The sequence below is a fragment of the Saccoglossus kowalevskii genome, chromosome 8 (genome assembly GCF_978046115.1).
Source record: "Saccoglossus kowalevskii chromosome 8, keSacKowa6.1, whole genome shotgun sequence".
In the NCBI taxonomy this organism is placed as follows: Eukaryota; Metazoa; Hemichordata; class Enteropneusta; family Harrimaniidae; genus Saccoglossus; species Saccoglossus kowalevskii.
In genome coordinates this window covers 39,925,355-39,947,746 of record NC_140648.1, presented here as the reverse complement: position 1 = coordinate 39,947,746, position 22,392 = coordinate 39,925,355, and the positions used below count along the sequence as shown (strand labels likewise).

The following is a 22,392-nucleotide window of genomic DNA, read 5'->3' as shown; positions in this document are numbered from 1 at the left end:
TGTGGATGTATTGCAATGCAGTAAAATAGTGTGGTACATGTTGTGGATGTATTGCAATGCAGTAAAATAGTGTGGTACATGTTGTGGATGTATTGCTATGCAGTAAAACAGTGTGGTACATGTTGTGGATGTATTGCAATGCAGTAAAACAGTGTGGTACATGTTGTGGATGTATTGCAATGCAGTAAAACACTGGTACATGTTGTGGATGTATTGCAATGCAGTAAAACACTGTGGTACATGGATGTATTGCAATGCAGTAAAACAGTGTGGTACATGGATGTATTGCAATGCAGTAAAACGGTGTGGTACATGTTGTGGATGTATTGCAATGCAGTAAAACACTGTGGTACATGGATGTATTGCAATGCAGTAAAACATTGTGGTACATGTTGTGGATGTATTGCAATGCAGTAAAATAGTGTGGTACATGGATGTATTGCAATGCAGTAAAACATTGTGGTACATGTTGTGGATGTATTGCAATGCAGTAAAACAGTGTGGTACATGTTGTGGATGTATTGCAATGCAGTAAAATAGTGTGGTACATGTTGTGGATGTATTGCAATGCAGTAAAATAGTGTGGTACATGTTGTGGATGTATTGCTATGCAGTAAAACAGTGTGGTACATGTTGTGGATGTATTGCAATGCAGTAAAACAGTGTGGTACATGTTGTGGATGTATTGCAATGCAGTAAAACACTGGTACATGTTGTGGATGTATTGCAATGCAGTAAAACACTGTGGTACATGGATGTATTGCAATGCAGTAAAACAGTGTGGTACATGGATGTATTGCAATGCAGTAAAACGGTGTGGTACATGTTGTGGATGTATTGCAATGCAGTAAAACACTGTGGTACATGGATGTATTGCAATGCAGTAAAACATTGTGGTACATGTTGTGGATGTATTGCAATGCAGTAAAATAGTGTGGTACATGGATGTATTGCAATGCAGTAAAACATTGTGGTACATGTTGTGGATGTATTGCAATGCAGTAAAACAGTGTGGTACATGTTGTGGATGTATTGCAATGCAGTAAAATAGTGTGGTACATGTTGTGGATGTATTGCAATGCAGTAAAATAGTGTGGTACATGTTGTGGATGTATTGCTATGCAGTAAAACAGTGTGGTACATGTTGTGGATGTATTGCAATGCAGTAAAACAGTGTGGTACATGTTGTGGATGTATTGCAATGCAGTAAAATAGTGTGGTACATGTTGTGGATGTATTGCAATGCAGTAAAACAGTGTGGTACATGTTGTGGATGTATTGCAATGCAGTAAAACAGTGTGGTACATGTTGTGGATGTATTGCAATGCAGTAAAACAGTATGGTACATGGATGTATTGCAATGCTGTAAAACAGTGTTGACATTTGAATTTATAATTTTGGTCTTGATGAAGCCAATTTGGACTTAAATAATTGTAAATTTTTTGTCAATTTATTGAAATGTCATTTGTGTATATTTTTTTGTCCATAGTCAACGTTATTGAACACAATAACACATACGCACAGTGAGTCTGCTTCCTATGAGTTCACGACCTTGACATGTATACCTGGTGTCATCTCGGTAAGTACATCTACCATATATGGGTTTTTGTAAGGCTTTCTTGACCTTCAAAATCAAAGATTACATTGATATCATTTAAAATGGGTTGCAAGCGTAATTCGCCGCCAATGGACAAATATTGTGTTATATCACAAGTTTTATGTTCAATATTATTATGTTCATAAGTTGCTGCTTTGTTATTATACATATGCACATCAATTTGTTTCATGATCTGATTCAAGATGGCCGAATGGTGGCCATTTTTGTGCTAAAAATCATCAAAATCATGGATTTGTTTTAAAATTGGTGCATACATTGGACATTATGGGATTTGATGCACGTCATTTTATTTTTCAGATCGGATTCAGGCCATTTTGTTTTAATGAATGCAGTTCTAGTGCCTTATCTCTGCCATGCTATGACTGTTTATGTTTAAATTTTATATATTCATTATACATCATGTCATAGATAAACAGATATATTGGTTCGACGATCATATTCAAAATGGCCAAATGGTGGTCATTTTTGTGCTAAAAAATCATCAAATATCAAGCATTTCTGGCATTTATGGATGGATTTCAGTCAAACTTGGTACATACATTAGACATTACTGGTTCCTGATGCACGTCATTTTATTTTTCAGATTGGATTCAAAATAGCTGACTGGCGGCCATTTTGTTTTAATGATTGGGCTTCTAGAGCCATGTCTCTTAAATGCTTTGACTGATTATATTCAAATTTTATATATTCGTTATAAATCATGTTATATATATACATGTATTCAAAATGGCTGATTTTGAATGCTGTTCCAGAGCAATATCTCTCAATATGGACAAGTACTTGTTTGACGATCAGATACAAATGTCAATTATTTTAATGTTAAAAAAATCATATTTCTGACATGGTTATATTCCAGCTATATTACTATAAACAAAACTATATATCTTAAATTTGATAACTAACGGGGACTGTGCCATGCATGGCTTGTTTTTGGATGTGTCACAGACGGTGTATAGAACGGTCGCAGATGTGTGCGTTGTTTTCGTTGCTAAGTAGGCCAACTTATGCAAATTAGGTCAAAGCGGATTATCCTGAAATCAAAGTAAGCGGTCTGCTGTTATAAACAAATATCCTAAATTTTTTTTGTTAAAAATGCTTTTTTTGGGTGTACTGGTTACTATTTTGAGTGGGAAGCACATCCATTACATGCAGATAGACAAATGCCACCAAAATAGACAATAAACAAAAAATGTATAAAATAGTGACTGTTAAGTCTACTACATCCTTAATGAATGCAGTTCTAGTGCCATATCTCTGCCATGCTTTGACTGATTATGTTCAAATTTTATTTATTCCTTTTACATCATGTTATAGATATATAGATGTATTCAAAATGGAGGACTGGTGGCCATTTTGTTTTAATTAATGCTGTTCCAGAGCAATATTTCTCAATATGGACAAGTTCTGTTTGACGATAAGATACATGATGTCGGTCATTTTAAGGATGTAGTAGACTTTCGTGGTGATTTTTTTCTTAATTTTTTTTTCTTTTATTAAATGGTGACTTGTACCTATAGGCAGCCATATACCTTGCTTTTTTATTAAATTACGTTTTTATATCAAGAAAAAAACGGCTTTTTAAAAAATAAAAAATAATTTACAATTAACGGAAACCCCGGGAATGTGCACTTCAGCTAAGCCCCTCTGAGCCAAAACAATAACATTTGTAATTAGCTTAATCCCGCAAATAAACATTGGATCGCTTTTCTCTACTATATATTACTGTTCATTTATTTTGTTTTGACCAAGTTTATTTTGGAAAAAGAGTGTTCCAATGACAGGCGAAACCTGCAAGTTTCTGAATAGCAGAAACCGTATTTTTTAACTACGAAACACAGTCCCATTATGGAACAAAGTCGAACGAGTCGACAACAGACAAGTCGAGTGAAAACCCAAGTGACATCTGCTCCACCACACTGGAGACTGAAGACACCACCGTAACTACCTTGAATGCTGACGATGAGGACACCACTATACTGTCACTGGAGGCTGATGACACAACTTCAACATACAGGATGAACATGATGTCGAAAAGAAAAATATTGCCAACGAATTCTGCAGTATCTGGTAATACTTGCGGTGAAGCGAATAACACGAGGCTTGTCGACCTGGATATATTGATTTCGAATCTGGCTGACCACTGTAAATGTTCTCAGTGTAAAAAGGGAAAAATAAATTTCCATGAAGAATCTCGTTATGGATGGGAATCTCACTTTAGTTTCCGGTGCACATGCGGCCTTTCGAACATAGCATATGCACGCGGATTGACTAAGAATACTAGGTGGTCAATAATAGACTAATCAGGTCCATTGTGTCATGTGGGACGACAGACAGACTTTCAAATTTCAGTGACGCATCGGTGGTTCGTAGACAAAGCAGTTACTCATACATTCTTAGCTCATGGAAATGAAAACTGTTTTGTGCTGGTAATAATTGTATAACAATCGTACTGCAAGTCGACAAAACTGAACTAAACGAAACTCCGATTGTAAAGAGTTATAGAGCAAAAACGACAACCTGTAATTCACGGCAGTACTGCCGGCAAGATTGACTGACTTGCTTCCAAGCGGATTCAGTCAGCAAATAGTAGGCCCTTTTTTTACTTCAATTACGATTTTTAATTGATATTCAACAACAAAAGTGTCATCGCCGATATTTAGTAAACATAAAAAGCGTAGCTTTACCGAGTACTCGCGTCTCATTATGTAGTTCTGCTCTGATGACATTTTCGCTTGGTTCAGGTGCCAAGTCTTACGAGAAAGTTGCGAGAAAAGGAGCGTTAGACACGACAGTGTTCAAGTTTAACGGTCACATATCACGTTTTGTACATAAACAATTGCCAAGTTTGTTGTGATATGGGATAACACTCGAAACTAAGCTTGTCAAGCAAATAAACTTAAATTGATAACGGGATTACACTGTTTATTCAAGGGCGGCCATGCTTCGTTTTCACGTTGCTTTTTTCAAATTATCGATTTTTTCATAACTTTATCGGCCATGTACCAAACGTGTTCTTCTGATTTTTATAAAACCAACACAATAGCTATCTTAAACATCAAAAAATAACTGAATACGATGCGCTGAACAGAAAATATCCTCTCGACTGTGCTACTTTTGGTTTTTGAGTCTTTTCAGCCATTTAGCAGTAAAAATAGCAGAACAATCTATTTTGTTTATTTAGCAGTCACGTGATGTACTTAATGTTGACATTAGTGTTATCATAATTTTTTGATAGTGTTGCAAGGGCTACAATAACATGTAAAAATTGTTAGTCATTTTATTTATTATTTTTATCAAGCTTTTTCTGTTTTGCCCAACGAAAGTCTACTACATCCTTAATGTTGAAAAATCATCATAATCAAGCATCATCTTTGGGATCCATACTTCTGAGATGTTTATGTTCCAACTATATTACTATAAACAAAACTATCTTAAATTTGATAACTAACGGGGACTGTGCCATGCATGGCTTGTTTTTTTTTATTTAGCATAAAGGTGCCAATATTCAACTCCTTGATCTGCCTGGTATCATAGAAGGAGCATCTCAAGGTAAGGAATGTATTTACCAACTTGGGTGTTTGACAGTGCATCACCTTGTTGCATCAGGGTCTTAGACGTCTTCGGTCTGCTCTCCCCTCTCCCATCCTACTGATCACTCACCAGTGTAAATTAAAATATATTCTACCCTGACCTAAACATGCGGTATTAGGTTTGGAACGATACCATCTTATCAGATGTAGATGATAAAATCTGTCAGCTACATGTGCTGTTTCTGTCTTCAGTGCACTTTAAATACCTTGTGCATCCTCATCCCGAAAAAGGAGTGTGAGATGATGATTCTTTTCTTGTAACACATACAAGTAATTAGATTTTTGCCTGTTCTTTATTTAGTAATTATAAATGTATAAATCTCTAGGAACATGTATTACCACATTCTTGAAATTGTTTAGTGAATTTTGAAATTCACAATACACAAGTATATAATTCAATTTTGTAATTCACAATACACAAATATATAATTCAATTTTGTAATTGTTCCTTAGGTAAGGGTAGAGGTCGTCAAGTCATTGCTGTAGCTCGAACCGCTGATTTGGTTGTTATGATGTTAGATGCAGGAAAGGGAGATGTACAAAAGTAAGTGAGGCATATCATTATTTTGATATTTGTATTTGGACAGAAAAAAACATTCCTTGTAATAATCAGAAAATGTGTGAATCACAAAAACTGTGACCAGAGACTGTGCCTAAGGAGTTGACCGTTGGTGGGACGAGATCCTGAATACAAATTTACAACAATATATCATCCTGTCAACAAATCTAGCTTAAAACAAAGGGGAAGAAAAATTTGACTTTAGAACGCTTGATTTTTTGTTTTTTTCACAATATGTATAGTATTTTCTTTTGCTGTCACTGTTATTGTATATGTTTTGTATTGATATTTAACTTCGCTGTGTATGAAAACCAATGTATTTGTGGTGTAAATCCAACACACTTTGATTCAACCACTGTACATGACTTTCAGTCACATCAGCAAAACACTGGATACAATGTATGTGATAAATAATTTTATGTTTTATAGAGTTTTGTTAGAAAAAGAACTTGAATCGGTTGGCCTGAGACTGAATAAGGACAGACCCAATATTTACTTTAAGGTAAATGACATCTGTATACATGTATATCACTTCTGTGCACTTGTATATGTTTACTGTGTAAACTCTTATACCTGTATATTAGTCAGATGGTTCAACAACACAAAGTACAGTGAGAGAGATTTAAAATATGTACTTGAACCCCAACAATTCTAAGTATATCAGTTTGTTTTTTGCAGCAAAAAAAAGGAGGTGGCGTTTCCTTCAACTCAACGCTTACCCTAACAAAATGTAGTGAAAAGATGGTTCAACTAATTCTTCATGAATACAGTATCCTTACATACTAAATGTATAAGAAACATTGTAAAACCCTCAATTGAGAGTCTCTTGTATCTTTCATTAACAGTCATCAATCGTTTTGTTAATAATGATTCTGATATATTTCCTGATGTATTGCAGTAATAAGGAAAGTATTTTTCCTGACTTGATATGTTTAAATGACTGTTTAAAACCTGTTTCTCCATGCAATAGTTAAACATTATACCAGCATTTTTATTGCCTGAATATGTCAAGCCAAGGTTAAATGGAGTTAAACATGTATAATACAAAGTATTGGTAAATCCTGTCATCAAATTAAATTGGCAAAAGGAATATTTTGCGCTGTGAAGAACTTCCGGGGTTCAAAGACAATGCATAAGCAAATAACACCTAAAGATGATTGTCATCTGCATTTGGCTAGCTTGTGAAACTGGAAGTTTTGTCACACGTACGACACAATTCAGAATTAATTGACATATATCAACAAAGTCGCTAACGAGAAATTTCACAAATAAAATTTGGAAATCTGAAATATGGGTGCAAATTGGGTTTATAATTGCTGAATTCTAGTTTTGGGGTCATTTTCATTTAAATCATGCTTGCAAATAGAAATTTTTAATGCTGCATCACATTTGTACATGGAATTTAATGCTGTAGAGTAATTTTCATGTCTCAGAATTACATTTGAAAATATGTTAATATACATGTAATCAGAGCTACATTACTTGGGGTTTGCAACTACGGTGACATGATACCAAGATCCTGTTTCAATCTCGCTCTCACTTTCCAACTCAGAAAAATGTGAATGCGCATACCCGAGGTAACTAGGATACTGGGTTGTCCAGGTGGATCAAAATAGCTGATCACGTTATGACTATGAACTATATATTCTGTACATTTTCGATGTATTACATTTTTTCACTATGATAGTGGTGAGACATGTTTTATTGTAAACCTTGAACATTGATATACATTGTATGTCATGTTAGAAGGTCGTAGCATCAGTCTCGCTATCTACGAGATGAGACTTGAATGGGATCTTGGCATGATGTTACCATACAATACTATGTGTGTTGCAAACCCCAAGTAATGTACCTCTGATGTAATATAATAGTAATAAACCATCTGTATTAGTTTGAAAGTCATGGCCATGGTTTTCAAAATGAACCTTATAACAAACTTGTCCTTCAGTCTTGTGGTTCTTTACTAGATTCTAATTAAAAAAATAATTGTTGAATTTATTATGCATATACTTGCTGTATTATATTGAGGGGAAGAAAGAAGGGGGTCATAACAAGGTTAATATTTTAACAATATATTCAGAAATATTTAACGCTGAGGTTTTATTTCGTGAAGACTGCACAGCAGAAGAATTCATTGATGTTGTCGTTGGCAAAAGAGTTTATTTACCATGTATATATGTAAGTAATTTATTCCATACTTGATTTATACTGGTACATATATATTGGATTTGTATATCTAAAAAAATGAGAATATATAGATGAATATTGTGTGTATTCTAGGTTACTGTTGGCTATTACACTTCATCGAACAATCTTTAGTGCAGAGTTAAAATCCTTACCCCTGGGAAAGTGCAGGTTTTAAAAAAAAGTTACTACATTTGTATTACAGGTTTTAATGATTTGTAATGATCCTCACAGTGTGAATATTGCCATTAATGCCTCTATCTTGTTGTTTGAATAAATGTTTAACTTGACTGATAAAACCTTGTTTATTTTGGGCCTTATTTTGTGGGCCTTCAAATATGACTATTTAGATACCAACCTTATGTTTAGGTGCTTTTTCACATTCAAAATGATTCAACCTGCGATTTCCGTAAAACATTACAGTATTTCGCAGGCTGGTGAGCAGGTAGTAGGTGGTTTGGCAGCTGCGTGCGTGAATGTGATCCTTCGTTTTTTTCACATATATTTGAAGACCACTTATTGGTTTTCCATGAAATTTAGTAAAAACACAATTAGTTTGGGGTTGAATTATTAATTACCTAATGGGCTTAATAATTAATAAATTTTTCCTTGGTATGTAAGTGCCTGAGAACAATGTAATTCTCACATTTTTAAGAAACTTGGAATACAGATGCAGAATTGATAATTCTTCTATGATAATTCTTTGACATGATTAATGTTAAAAAACATGCATAACTTTTATTAGCTAATTTTTGATATCTTCAAAAAATCAGATTTAAATTGAACTAGAACAGGTGCTCTGGAATATATCAGGCAGCAAACCACAGATGTACATATACATACAAATAATAAACATTATTTTCATGTTGTGCATCTCAAATAATAAACATTATTTTCATGTTGTGCATCTCAAATAATAAACATTATTTTCATGTTGTGCATCTCAAATAATAAACATTATTTTCATGTTGTGCATCTCAAATAATAAACATTATTTTCATGTTGTGCATCTCAAATAATAAACATTATTTTCATGTTGTGCATCTCAAATAATAAACATTATTTTCATGTTGTGCATCTCAAATAATAAACATTATTTTCATGTTGTGCATCTCAAATAATAAACATTATTTTCATGTTGTGCATCTCAAATAATAAACATTATTTTCATGTTGTGCATCTCAAATAATAAACATTATTTTCATGTTGTGCATCTCAAATAATAAACATTATTTTCATGTTGTGCATCTCAAATAATAAACATTATTTTCATGTTGTGCATCTCAAATAATAGACATTATTTTCATGTTGTGCATCTCAAATAATAAACATTATTTTCATGTTGTGCATCTCAAATAATAAACATTATTTTCATGTTGTGCATCTCAAATAATAAACATTATTTTCATGTTGTGCATCTCAAATAATAAACATTATTTTCATGTTGTGCATCTCAAATAATAAACATTATTTTCATGTTGTGCATCTCAAATAATAAACATTATTTTCATGTTGTGCATCTCAAATAATAAACATTATTTTCATGTTGTGCATCTCAAATAATAGACCTATAGTAGTCATAAAGCTTTTTGTTTGAAAGACTAATCTTAAATTTTAATTTACCAATAATTTTAAATATGCCTTCAGTACTGCAAGCTGTCTTTGATTTAAATGTTTAAAGAGAAATGTTTTCAAGCCCAGTAATTCACTACTACATGTAGTTAACCCAGTCCCAGTCACAATCATATTTCTCATTATCTTGTTATTCATAAGTATAAATTTGTAACATGTGTCACTATCATAGTAGATTTAATGGGGGTCCCAGTGGCATAGTTATTTATAAAACATAGACAAAGTGCAGTGACAACTAAACATGTATGATTTGTTCTCTTATTGCAGCAAAATAAAGCCTTGTGCATGTTGCCAATGACATGTTAGCAAATCTTTTTTTGTAAATATACCAATGATGAGATAATCAATAATCAACTGTTCAACAGCATTCACTGACTGTTTACAAATAAGCTACAGTTCATCTGATAAAACAAAATAAACAATATGCCTTTCTTCTAAGCCTTTCTAAAGGCAAACAATATGCAAAAAATATAGCAGTCGTAGCATTCACACACATCTCCTTAGCAAGGGCCATGTTATACCTCCATGCATGGGCTAAGAGGTCAAATACCGATACCTTTATAGCCAGTGCCAAGAAAACGTGTATGAATGCTTAATGTAGGCTAACAAATGCTAAGTAAAAATTAAATCTGGCCTGTTTTAATACCCGGTTCAGTTTCAGCTAACAATCGTGTGCGTGAACACTTAGCCCAAGCTATGGAGGTAAAAAGAGACTCTTTTTACCTCCATGCCCAGGCTAAGCACCCAAAACGCCATTGTATTCAATATTCATTCGGATAATTTACTATTATATTAAAAATTACTCATTTCATCATGCCATTTCTATCATGACAATCAACACGATTTTTGTATATTCTTAACAAGTTTAGGAAGCACCATCCAAGCAGAATTCAGATTTTTTAAACTGGTTATACAAATGTAGTTACCGGTACTCATGTTTCTTTTTCTCTGTACCTCAATAGGTTTACAACAAAGTGGATCAGATTTCCATAGAAGAAGTTGACAGAATAGCACATCAACCACACTGCATTGTTACTAGCTGTGAGATGAAACTCAATCTAGATTATTTTATTGATGTCGTGTGGGAATATTTGGCACTTATACGAGTATATACGAAGAAACGCTCAGGTTAGTTTACATTGTATGTTAATCCATAGTTCATTCATCTGTGTGTATAGTTGTATATGATATCACAAGGATGTATGCAATATATCGCAAGCCTGTATATGATATCATGTATATGTTTATATAACACATCTAAAATACTTCATTTTCGCTTGGAATTCAGGGAAAATAAAATCCTGTGAATATACCTTTTTAGCTCCGCTCTCGACTTTGTCGAGCGGAGCTTATCATATGAGTGATTGTCAATGTTTTACTTATTCGACTTCTTCTTGAAAACTACAAGCCTGAATGCTTTGATATTACATATATACCGGTAGGTACTACATGTGCACCTCTCTCAGATTTGTTCATTTCGTGTAATATCTTCAATTCTCTAATTTTGATGAATATTTTTGTCCTTTTTGGTAAAAAGTGATATTTTTGACGAGTCTGTTTGCTTTGACATTACATATATAAGTACTACATGTGGACCGCTCTCAGATTTGTTCATCTTGTGATGATATCTTCAATTCTCTAATTTTTGTGAATATTTTTTGTAATTTCTGATAAAAAGTGATATTTTTGACTTGTTAAAAACGGCAAGTCCAATTGCTTTTATATTACATATATAGGTACTACATGTGGACCTGTCTCAGATTTGTTCATTTTGTAATGATATCTTTAATTCTCTAATTTTAGTGAATATTTTTGTCATTTTTGATAAAAAGTGATATTTTCGACTTGTTAAAAACCGCAAGTCCAATTGCTTTTATATTACATATATAGGTACTACATGTGGACCTCTCTCAGATTTGTTAGTCCCCGTTCGGACGGTCTCCGTCCGTCCACGCGTCCATCCGGAGTCGTATCTCAGAATCCCTTGGACCGATTCCGTTCATTCTTTGCATGTGCCTAGTACTTTATCTGGGACATATGCACATGCAGTGGTTTAGCGATTCGATTCAAAATGCCCGACTGGCAGTCATTTTGTTTTTTGAAAATGTTGTATTTTGGACATGCTTTGTCAGTTTTCATTCAAATGTGGTACATAGATTATACATGTTAGGATACGTGTCCATGACGATTTATTTCACAATTGGATCAAAGATGGCCGACTGGCAGCCATCTTGTTATTTGAAAATGTTGTATTTTGGACATGCTTTGTCAGTTTTCATTCAAATTTAGTACATCGATCATACATGTTAGGATACATGTCCATGACCATCCGTGAGTTCCTGAGTCTGTCCGTCTGTCCGTCCGTCCGTCTGTCCGTCCGCCCGCCCGTTCGTCCGTACGTACGTTCGTTCGTCCGTTCGTTCGTTCGTTCGTCCGTTCGTCCGTTCGTCCGTTCGTCCGTTCGTCCGTTCGTTCGTTCGTCCGTTCGTTCGACCGTTCGTTCGTGCATCAGTCTGTCAATAGTAATATTTCAGAATCCTGTGGACAGATTCTGTTCATTCTTTGCATGTGCCTAGTACCGTAAAAACTCAATCAATTCGGCCATGTAAAAATAAATATTTTTGGGGGTGGGCCAATTGACTGAATAAATATAGAAAATATGTTTCCGAAGTGGTCGATTTGTTTGAATAATTTTTCAACGTTTTAAAACTGGGTTTGAAGTATGTATCACCGGTAACTGAATAAATATATCGTTTTCCCGAGATTAGAGTAAAGGTGTAGTACTAGTCTGAGACTTGACCCAATTTTAAAACAAACTACAAGCGCGTTCAAGAAATCTGACGCAACCAGGCCACCTGCTGTTTTGTTGCCGTGGAGATGACAGTTTTATGTCACGCTCCCGTAAATGTAAACAAACATGGTTACGTGAAAAACTCACTGGAATAGAATTATGCTTTATTGCTAATTGCTGTACTATTTTTTTGAAATTATCTACAATTAAACTATACATACAATACAATAATATATTTTAAATAAACTACAATAAATAACACTGAAAAACATAATACGAGACGACACACTGATATTTTGTTACGGTATCTCTTTTTGGAGGATGTGGTGGCGGGGCGGGGCGGGTGGTGTTGTCCGGTACATAGAAGCAGGTACAGCTGGGACCTCGGCAGTTGCCTTAGTAAAAAATGAATCGAATTGAGACATGGCTAGCGAGCGACAAAATAAGTACTAATAGCTTGTAGGAAAACTAAAAGTGAGTGTCTTTCCCCAGAGAAATCGCCACTTTTATAGCATGATACTCTGACCAGCCACAACATTATCACATATTCTTTTGAAATTAAAAGATGTACATCAGTCAGTACTCAGTCTGACGTACAATGTCGAAATGATAGGCCCAGGATTCACACCTCACGTCGTCTCGTGTGCCACTGTACCGTAACCACGCACCGCTACTGAAACCGCTTCTATGAGAGCGCAGTGTTCACTTCACGGTTTTACCCACAGTTAAGACAAAACAAAAAATCCACCCGACTTTTAAACGAACAACGTTGCAAGAGGAAGTTTAGAACATAACTGGGACGACTGTGTCAAAACAATCTAGCCGGTGATTTTATTTGGGTCAACCAAAAAAAAAGAAGATATTTTGACGTGCTGCGTGACTGTGTAAACAAAACTACGTCCAATAATAATGACGCTTTCACGTAACACAATTGCGACTTTGTATGTATTGCTTGAAATTCCAAAGACGAGAGTCAAGTGTCGACCTGAATTTTGTTGTCCCTAAACCATGGAGCTTCGTTTCGTCAGTAATTGCTAGCAATGACTTAAAGTATTTGTTCGTTGTCGATATTTTTGGCGTTGTGATGAGAATTTTCTTAGCGATTATTTACAACTGATGTACTGGGTAATTTGTAATGACAATCAACAGAGTATATTTCACCATGGACGTACTAGAGATTTCACACGTCTTTTGTACAACCACGGTTGACACCATGACTGCACATCTGGCGGATATCCCGATTGCTTATACCATGGATGTAAATGCTTATACATGTACATTGTATTTACGTGATAGTTGTGTGAAAATATACCTTTGTTGAGAGAGTGACGTAAAAATCGGACAGTGTCATCACCGGGCGAACTAATTGAATACAAACAATAGACTGACTGGACAGATGGCTGAACTAAACGGATACATTTTAAAATTAACCATGACGCAAAAAATAGGTGGCCGAACTATTTGAGTGGCCGAATTGATTGAGCTTTTACGGTACCTTATGTGGGACATATGCACATGCAGTGGTTTAGCGATTCCATTAAAAATGGCCGACTGGCAGCCATCTTGTTTTTTGAAAATGTTGTATTTTGGACATGCTTTGTCAGTTGTCATTCAAACTTGGTACATAGATTATACATGTTAGGATACATGTCCATGACGATTTATTTCGCAATTGGATCAAAGATGGTCGATTTGCAGGCATCTTGTTTTTTTTTTTATGCGGTATCTTGGACTTGCTCTGTCAGTTTTCATTCAAATTTGGCACATACTTTATACATGTTAGGATGCATGTCCATGACAATTTGTTTCAAAATCTGGTCAAGGATGGCCGATTGACAGCAATCTGACTTTTTGGCCTTACTACTATATTTCCACAATTTATGTACCATTTTCATTCGTATTTGGCACATACATCATATATATCAGTGTGTTTCATTATCAGATCAAAGATGGCCGAATAACGGCTGTTTTTATTTTTGGCCATATTACTATGACACGAAACACGTGTTTTGATGTAAATAAACAATCTGTTGTATACGCCAATTGGAACTCAAGTTTCAAGGACACGTTCGCGACATACACCCCCCCCCCTGCTTTAATACGACAGCACAAAGAGAACTTTCAAAAATTTAACGGGGACTGTGTCATTTTCAATGACTTGTTCATTTTGTAATGATATCTTCAATTCTCGAATTTTGGTGAATAATTTTGTCATTTTTGGTAAAAAGTGATATTTTCGACTTCTTGTTAAAAACCGCAAGTCTAATTGCTTTTATATTACATATATAGGTACTACACGTGGACCACTCTCAAATTTGTTCATTTTGTAATGATATCGTCAATTCTCTAATTTTGGTGAATAATTTTGTCATTTTTGGTAAAAAGTGATATTTTCGACTTCTTGTTAAAATCGCAAGTCTAATTGCTTTTATATTACATATATAGGTACTACCTGTGAACCTCTCTCAGATTTGTTCATTTTGTCATGATATCTTTAATGCTTTAATTTTAGTGAATATTTTTGTCATTTTTGGTAAAAAGTGATATTTTCAACTTCTTGTTAAAAACAGCAAGTCCAATTGCTTTGATATTACATATATAGGTACTACATGTGGACCTCTCTCAGATTTGTTCATTTTGTAATGATATCTTTAATTCTCGAATTTTGGTGAATATTTTTGTCATTTTTGGTAAAAAGTTATATTTTCGACTTCTTGTTAAAAACCGCAACTCCAATTGCTTTGATATTACATATATAGGTACTACATGTGGACCTCTTTCAGATTTGTTAATTTTGTTGTGAAATCTTCAATTATTCAATTTTGATGATTATTTTTGTCATTTTTGGTGAAAAGTGATATTTTTGACTTCTTGTTGAAAACCGCAAGTCTGATTGCTTTTATATTACATATATACGTACTATGTGTGGACTTCTTTCAGATTTATCCCGTTGCTTTTTATATATATATTGTTCATTTTCTAATGATATCTTCAGTTCTTTAATTGTAATGTGCATTGCTAACAGTGGAGCTATCTCAGCCGAGAGGCTGCTTGTTTATGGTATTATTGATATATACATGATTTGACAAACCTGTGTATAATACATACTATGTACAACTCACTGTTATCACTTTTATGTTACATTGCAGAATTTCCTGACCTGGAAGGTGGTTTAATTCTAAGAAAAGGTTGTACAGTGGAGCATGTGGTAAGAAGATATTTATGATGATATCATTTTATCCTGAATAATAATATTGACAGTTTAATTCATATATGGAGCATACTAATAACAACCTTTTATTATGTTTTCAGTGCCATGCAATACACAGGACTATGGTGAATACATTTAAATATGCATTAGTGTATGTAAGTATCTTCTTGTCAAAGCAATTAACTACTCTCATGCATGTTTGAATCAGTTGATTTGTCTTTGTTCTTTTACTTGGAATGTTGCTGTGAATAATATATTATGTGTTGTAGTGTTTTAGGAGTAGTGCGCCCTCTATTCTGTATAATAAACCAAGTCAACATTGTGGGGACAATATTAACATTGCATTATTTTTACCTTGCTCTTTCATTTGTCTCCGGTGCACATTTTTTATTACAATACCTCAAACCATTTTTATCTGAACTTGTTCCAGCCCTAGAGTTTTATTAATCTCAATAATATTGATCAATTTTGGCAAAAGTTGTATGCATATTTTCAAGAAATTTGAGAAACCTCAGTTGACTATCGGATACTCTAGGGTAGTGACATATTTGTATTGGGGAAAATTCTGGAAAAACACACTGTAAGGATCAATACCAGAAAAAAAAACAGAAAAAAAATATTTCACACATTGCAAAAAAAAAGTTGTGGACTGGAGTGTTGTCCTGCAGGAGGAGGATACCTTTGCTGATCTTGCCCCGCCTCTTGATTTTGATAGTCTCTCTTAATTTCATCAAAAGTGAAGCGTAATAGGCTTCTGTAATTGGTGGTACCCTTTGTCGGGAAATCTGTCATCACTACTCCGTTCTGGTCCCAGTGAGTATGACCTTGCCAGCGGAGGGCTGCACCCTTGCCTTCTTTGGAGGTGGCGAGTCCAAGTGCTTCCACTGCTTTGACTGGGCTTTGGCACATCTTAAAATTCATCCTTGAGCACTCAACGCGTTCTTGCTTCTAGAAATGTGTGAGCAACATAGGAATCCATCTAGCAGACACCTTATGCATATGCAAATGGTCATGAATGATAGTTTTCACAGACACTGTACTAATCTTGACCTCTTGGGCTATTTGGTGAACAGTAATGCGTTGATCTTCCAAAATGGCTGCCTCAACTTGACGGACAGATGCCTCATCAATGGCAGAAGAAGGATGACCATGTCTGGGAGCTTTTTCCACAGACTTCCGGCCATGTTTGAATTGACGATGCCAGCGTTTTTCAAGGTCATATAGTGGGGCATCATCACAACAAGTTTCTTTCATTTCATCAAAAGTCTTGTTTGGTGTGCGTCCTTTCAAATACAAAAACCGGATCACTGCGCAACACTCAACTGGCTCCTTTTCACACCTGACTCAGTTCCAATGTAGTGTACGGGCTTTAATTGTTTTGGCTATAAACTTATTTTAATTTTATTTTTTATTATATTTGTTATTAATGCCCTTTTATTTTATATTTTACTTTGATTTTGATTTTGTGTTAATTCCGTCCTACCTACATCTGATCCGACGCCTATGTAAGTCCCGTTCAAATCTCACGTAAGTAACAGCCAATCGCAGCCTCCCCCTTTTACACAGGCTGTCGATTGCTTACTTTTCAGTGTATACGGGCAATCTTTCTGTACATTATATTTTGCCCACTTGAATAAACCATTAATAGAAAATTGCTAGTATATTTTTATTTGCAAAAGAAATTCCACAGCATTTTACAATTTTTGTCATTACATTGAATATTTTTTGCACTTCCAACAAATGTGTACACTTCCAGATACATCTTCGCCAGCCAAGGTTCGTTCGTTCATTCAGTCACCGCTTCAATTTTACATCACTGAGCATAATTATCTAGAATGGAAGCAAAAAAATAAGTAAATCGTAATGATTAGAACACTGTAAACAGCTATAGTAAACATGGCATCGACGCAGTAAATTGGAGCAAAAAAATATTTCCCGATCAATTGCGATGTGTTCCAAATAAAAAATATTTTATTCCAGTCTAAATCAGCTCAATTACTTTAATAAAGAGTTAATGTATAATGTACAAAATGTTGATACAATTTGATGAATATTTACAGCTTCAATACCGTAGACGATTTTGGCCCGATCGTCAACAAACATCACCCGTCTCCAGGGCAGGCGACTGGGAAAAGACACTGGTGTTCGATCGAACCGGTGGAAACAAAATCGTCACTCCCAGAATAACTATGGGAAATAACGATCTAAAATCGAACCATTCTAGCCACAATATTAACATAAAAATGACTTTCGTTGCATTTGACAATGATAAACTTAATACCGAAAAGCCGTGTTAGTCACGGTCGCTAACGCCGGTATAATCCGCCATTTTATTTGAGTGTGTTTGCCACTTGACTCTGCCCGGTGACGTCATCATGTGCGCTATTGAAGGAGGTCTGTGATTCGTTGACTAAAATCGTCGATAGTGGGTCTCGTTGAAATCTCGTTACATAGGCATTGGGTCAGATGTAGGTAGGGCGGAATTAAAAAAAAATCACAAAATCAAAATCAAAGTAAAATAATGAAATAAAAGAGCATTAATAACAAAAGTAATAAAAAATAAAATTAAAATAAGTTTATAGCCAAAATAATTAAAGCCTGTACACTACATCAGATTGACCCAGTTCAAACACCTGTAAATCAGAAACCACAATTAGTTCAGAGCTGTTTTTTGCAACATAACCCATAGAGATGAAGTGGATCAGGGGTATTACTTATTGAACGCTTTCCAGGATTTGTTATTCAGAAAGTAACATGTATGTTTAAAATCTGATTCAAATTGGCTGACATGTGGTCATTTTGTTTTAATAAATGTCGTTCTATATAGTCATATCTGTGTTATGATTTGACAGATATAATCATGTCACATACATGCACAAATGTTTGTTTCACAATCCATTTCAAGATAGCCAAATGAAACCCATTTTAAAACTAACAAATCATCAAAATCATGGATGTCTGCCATTTCAGAATCAAATCCCAGACATTTATTGTCAGATATGGTGTACATAATAATACATTGTATGTCATTTTGTTATTTAGATCGAATTCAAAATGGCTGACCAATAGCCATTTTGTTTCAACAAATGCTCTTGCAGGGACATACCTCTGACATGCCTTTGTAAATCATGTTCAAACTTTTCAAATACATATCATACATCATGCCACACAGATGCATGTGCATTTGTTCTGTGACCAAATTTAAGATGGCCGAATATAACCTTACATTGAAAACTTCAGAGGCTGTCATGCCATGACTTTTTACTTCTAGTTGGTGGAATTTGAGTGATTATAGCTGCACAATGGGAAGATGCAATATTACCAAAACTACTCAGTTGAACTGAAATGTGTATTATATATATGATCTTGGGTACTTAATAATGGTATAAAGGAACTTGTATCATATGTGAAAGGAACTTGATGGTTGTATAGCATTCCTCTTTGTTTGGCTGAACATCACTGAGTGAAGACATGCTGAAATATGTGATAAACATCAGGTCTAGTTACTACAAGACTGGTCCTGAATATCTGTGCTGCGTGTGAGTTAGGTGACCTGATTATGATGTTATTGTCCCTGGCTTTCCATTCAACCTGTCCTTGAGAGGGTCAAGTGAGTTGTCATGGTGTATTGTAATCATGTAACTAGCCATTGCACTACCTTGCAGTCAAAGGACAATTCTCAACCTCATTATTGTCAAATTACTATCATTATGTTTCCTACTTGTGTGTTTATGTAATCATTTATATATTTATTTCTACATTTCAGGGAACCAGTGTTAAATACAGTCCACAGAGAGTTGGTTTACATCACATCATGCATGATGAAGACGTTATTCAGATTATCAACAAATAAGATATTACTTTGTATTCTCTCTTTTCTCTCAGTGACCCAACTATCAATATCAAATGAAAATTTTCAATCCACAAAGAAGTTGTGATTAAATCTATTTATAAATGATGCTTGTCCCGTTTTTATGATATGCAATTTAAAAATTTGTTTTGCATATCAGGTGGGTTCCAGAATGTTAATTTACCACTGTATCAAAAAAAAACAAAGTGTTAGATTCAAAACTTACTGGAAATTATGCTGAATCAATTCGAAAATAATTAACTTTGTGTAATTGCATATTGATACCTGTTAATTTAAATACTGATACATCTTAAAAGAACACCACCCAGCCATGCCATGCTTGAAACTCACACGTTTGTATTAATAAGGCCCAAAAAAAGAATATGTTTAGGCTAATCTAAATCAACATTGAATGCATGTATTCAAAAGCATCCAGGACTAGTCTTGTAGTAACTAGACCTGATAAATGTGAAATGTTGAACATTACCAGCATATGTTTGACTCCCATGTGCGAAGCACAAAAAGGGAGTTTTTGCAGTTAGTATGTCTGTATGTGTGTTTGTGTGTCCGTCTGTTCCACTGATATCTCAAGAACCATACATCTGTTTTTGATGAAACTTGGTGCATAGATGCTCTGGGCCAATGCGCAGATTTGATTAGGTTTTGGTAAAAATCCTTGCATATTAATTACCTAATTTGCATGATAATTAGCTGATTTTCAGCTGTTCCATGACTGTTCCACTGATACCTAAAGAACCACTCATTGGATTTTGATGAAACTTGGCACACAGATGCTCCAAACTAATGCGCAGATTTGATTAGTTTTGGGTGAAAATCTGTGCAATATTAATTACCTAATTTGCATAATGATTAATCAATTTTCGGCTTTTCCACTGATATCTCAAGTACTAATCATCACTTTCAATAAAACTTCGTACATAGATGTCATATGACACTGCACAAACCTGATAGTTTTTAGGGTAATACGAGTATATATTAATTTGCATAATTAATTAATTTTCAGCTTTTGATATTTCAAGTAGAAATCATCACATTTCAATGAAATTTGATACATAGATGTCATAGGACACTGCACAGACCTGATAGTTTTTAGGGTAATATGAGTACATATTAATTACCTAATTTACATAATTAATTAATTTTCAGCTTTTGATATATCAAGTAGTAATCATATTTCAATGAGACTTGCTACATAGATCTTCTAGGATTATGCAGACACCTGATTAGTTTTAATTGGATATTATTTACCTAATTTGCATAATGTTCCACTGATATATAAAGAACCACAAATTGGATTGTAATGGAACTTTTAAAGAGAACTATGCAGAAACCCAATTAGTTTTTGGTAAATATTTATGCTTATTAATCACCTAATTAACATAATTAACACTGATATCTCAATTACTGATCATCACATTTGAATAAAATTTGGTACATAAATGCTCTAGGACAATAGACAGGCCTGATTAATTTTGATTAATATTAATTCTCTAATTAGCATAATAATTCATAATTTTTTTGTTCTGTTCTGTTCATATTAGTTACCTGATTTACATAATTAGTTTTCAGCTTTTCCATCAATATCTCATGTACAAGTAATTTTGAATTAATTTTTAATGTGTCTTCAATACTCTCAGCACACGGGAGTTCTTTCTAAGCTTTCTTTGATTTTGTTTTAGTATTGAATAACCTCAAAACAGTTAAACCTAGGACAAAATGTGTGGGCCTTTCTTGGCCTATAAATGTGAATACCAGAAATGTTGTTTGCACTAATTGTAATCTTGACTTCTGTGCAAGCTGTCTATCAAAATGCCATGCCACATTTTGATGAATGTTTATGATTACACTCTAAGGACACGTTCGTCTCTTAGTACTGCCACCCAACTCATCCCTTCTTCTGTAAGCACAAGCTGTTTTGCATTATGAGCAAAAGCGGGTTGAGAAAAGATTGTAATATAAATTGCCCCCTGAGTATTTTTATTGGAGTTTTTGAGGTATGCATGAAATATTCAAATATTTGATGAATCAAAAGGATAAATTTTTAATGAAATTTGAATCAATTGTCATTTGGATTTGCTAAAAATCATTTCTATTTGAATATTCATGACACTTTTTCCTCAAATTCATACTCTCAGAGTATGATGCATTTCATCTGTGATATTAAAATGTTTTATTCATACATTCACAAGTCTTGCAAAATACTTCTTTCATTAGTGTCTGAGAGATATAATTAATAAAATATTGAAGGATAATCAACCTCATTTTTGTCATTATTTGACTCCTATATACAAACACACAAATGTAATCTTTGTTTTCTTATCTGTCATTATGTGTCAGTGTTAAATTGATGTCTTCAGAACCATCCTTTACATTTTAATGAAATATAGAATACCTGGGTTAATGCACTTATCCAATTACCGGTAGTCTAGATCTCAAATCACTGCATATTATTTGCATAAATTAAACTGCTTTCAGATATTTATGAATAAACTCTTCAAATTTTAAGGAAACTTAGTATATAGATTGTGTGATGACTGAAAGTGTTGGTTCACCATATAGATTGTGTGATGACTGAAAGTGTTGGTTCACCATATAGATTGTGTGATGACTGAAAGTGTTGGTTCACCATATAGATTGTGTGATGACTGAAAGTGTTGGTTCACTATATAGATTGTGTGATGACTGAAAGTGTTGGTTCACCATATAGATTGTGTGATGACTGAAAGTGTTGGTTCACCATATAAAATAATTGTTGGCAAGAACCAAACTTGACTCCTATGGTAAAAGCTGAACAATAGTTTTGCTGTTCTTTTTTGTTGATATTCAACTAATGTATTGCTATGCATTGAATGAATACAGTGGTTCTACATGGCCATTGTCCATTACGCCCATTACTGCCCTGCCCTGCCCTGCATTCCAACTTGAACCAAAATATA

General features: G+C 34.3%; 1 protein-coding gene across 1 annotated transcript in view; it reads left to right on the top strand.

Moving 5' to 3' along the window:
- The window catches only part of LOC102808300 (developmentally-regulated GTP-binding protein 2-like), a 56,355-nt gene extending 34,389 nt beyond the window's left edge, over nucleotides 1-21,966 (top strand). Inside the window, exons 4-13 of the mRNA XM_085502606.1 lie at nucleotides 1,490-1,579; nucleotides 5,107-5,167; nucleotides 5,662-5,752; nucleotides 6,197-6,269; nucleotides 6,446-6,536; nucleotides 7,848-7,945; nucleotides 10,546-10,711; nucleotides 15,524-15,582; nucleotides 15,687-15,740; nucleotides 19,352-21,966. Of these exons, the coding sequence (XP_085358732.1) occupies nucleotides 1,490-1,579; nucleotides 5,107-5,167; nucleotides 5,662-5,752; nucleotides 6,197-6,269; nucleotides 6,446-6,536; nucleotides 7,848-7,945; nucleotides 10,546-10,711; nucleotides 15,524-15,582; nucleotides 15,687-15,740; nucleotides 19,352-19,438 (870 nt within the window). The 3' untranslated portion in view covers nucleotides 19,439-21,966. The remainder of the gene's footprint in view (nucleotides 1-1,489; nucleotides 1,580-5,106; nucleotides 5,168-5,661; nucleotides 5,753-6,196; nucleotides 6,270-6,445; nucleotides 6,537-7,847; nucleotides 7,946-10,545; nucleotides 10,712-15,523; nucleotides 15,583-15,686; nucleotides 15,741-19,351) is intronic.
- The last annotated feature ends 426 nt before the right edge of the window (nucleotides 21,967-22,392 follow it).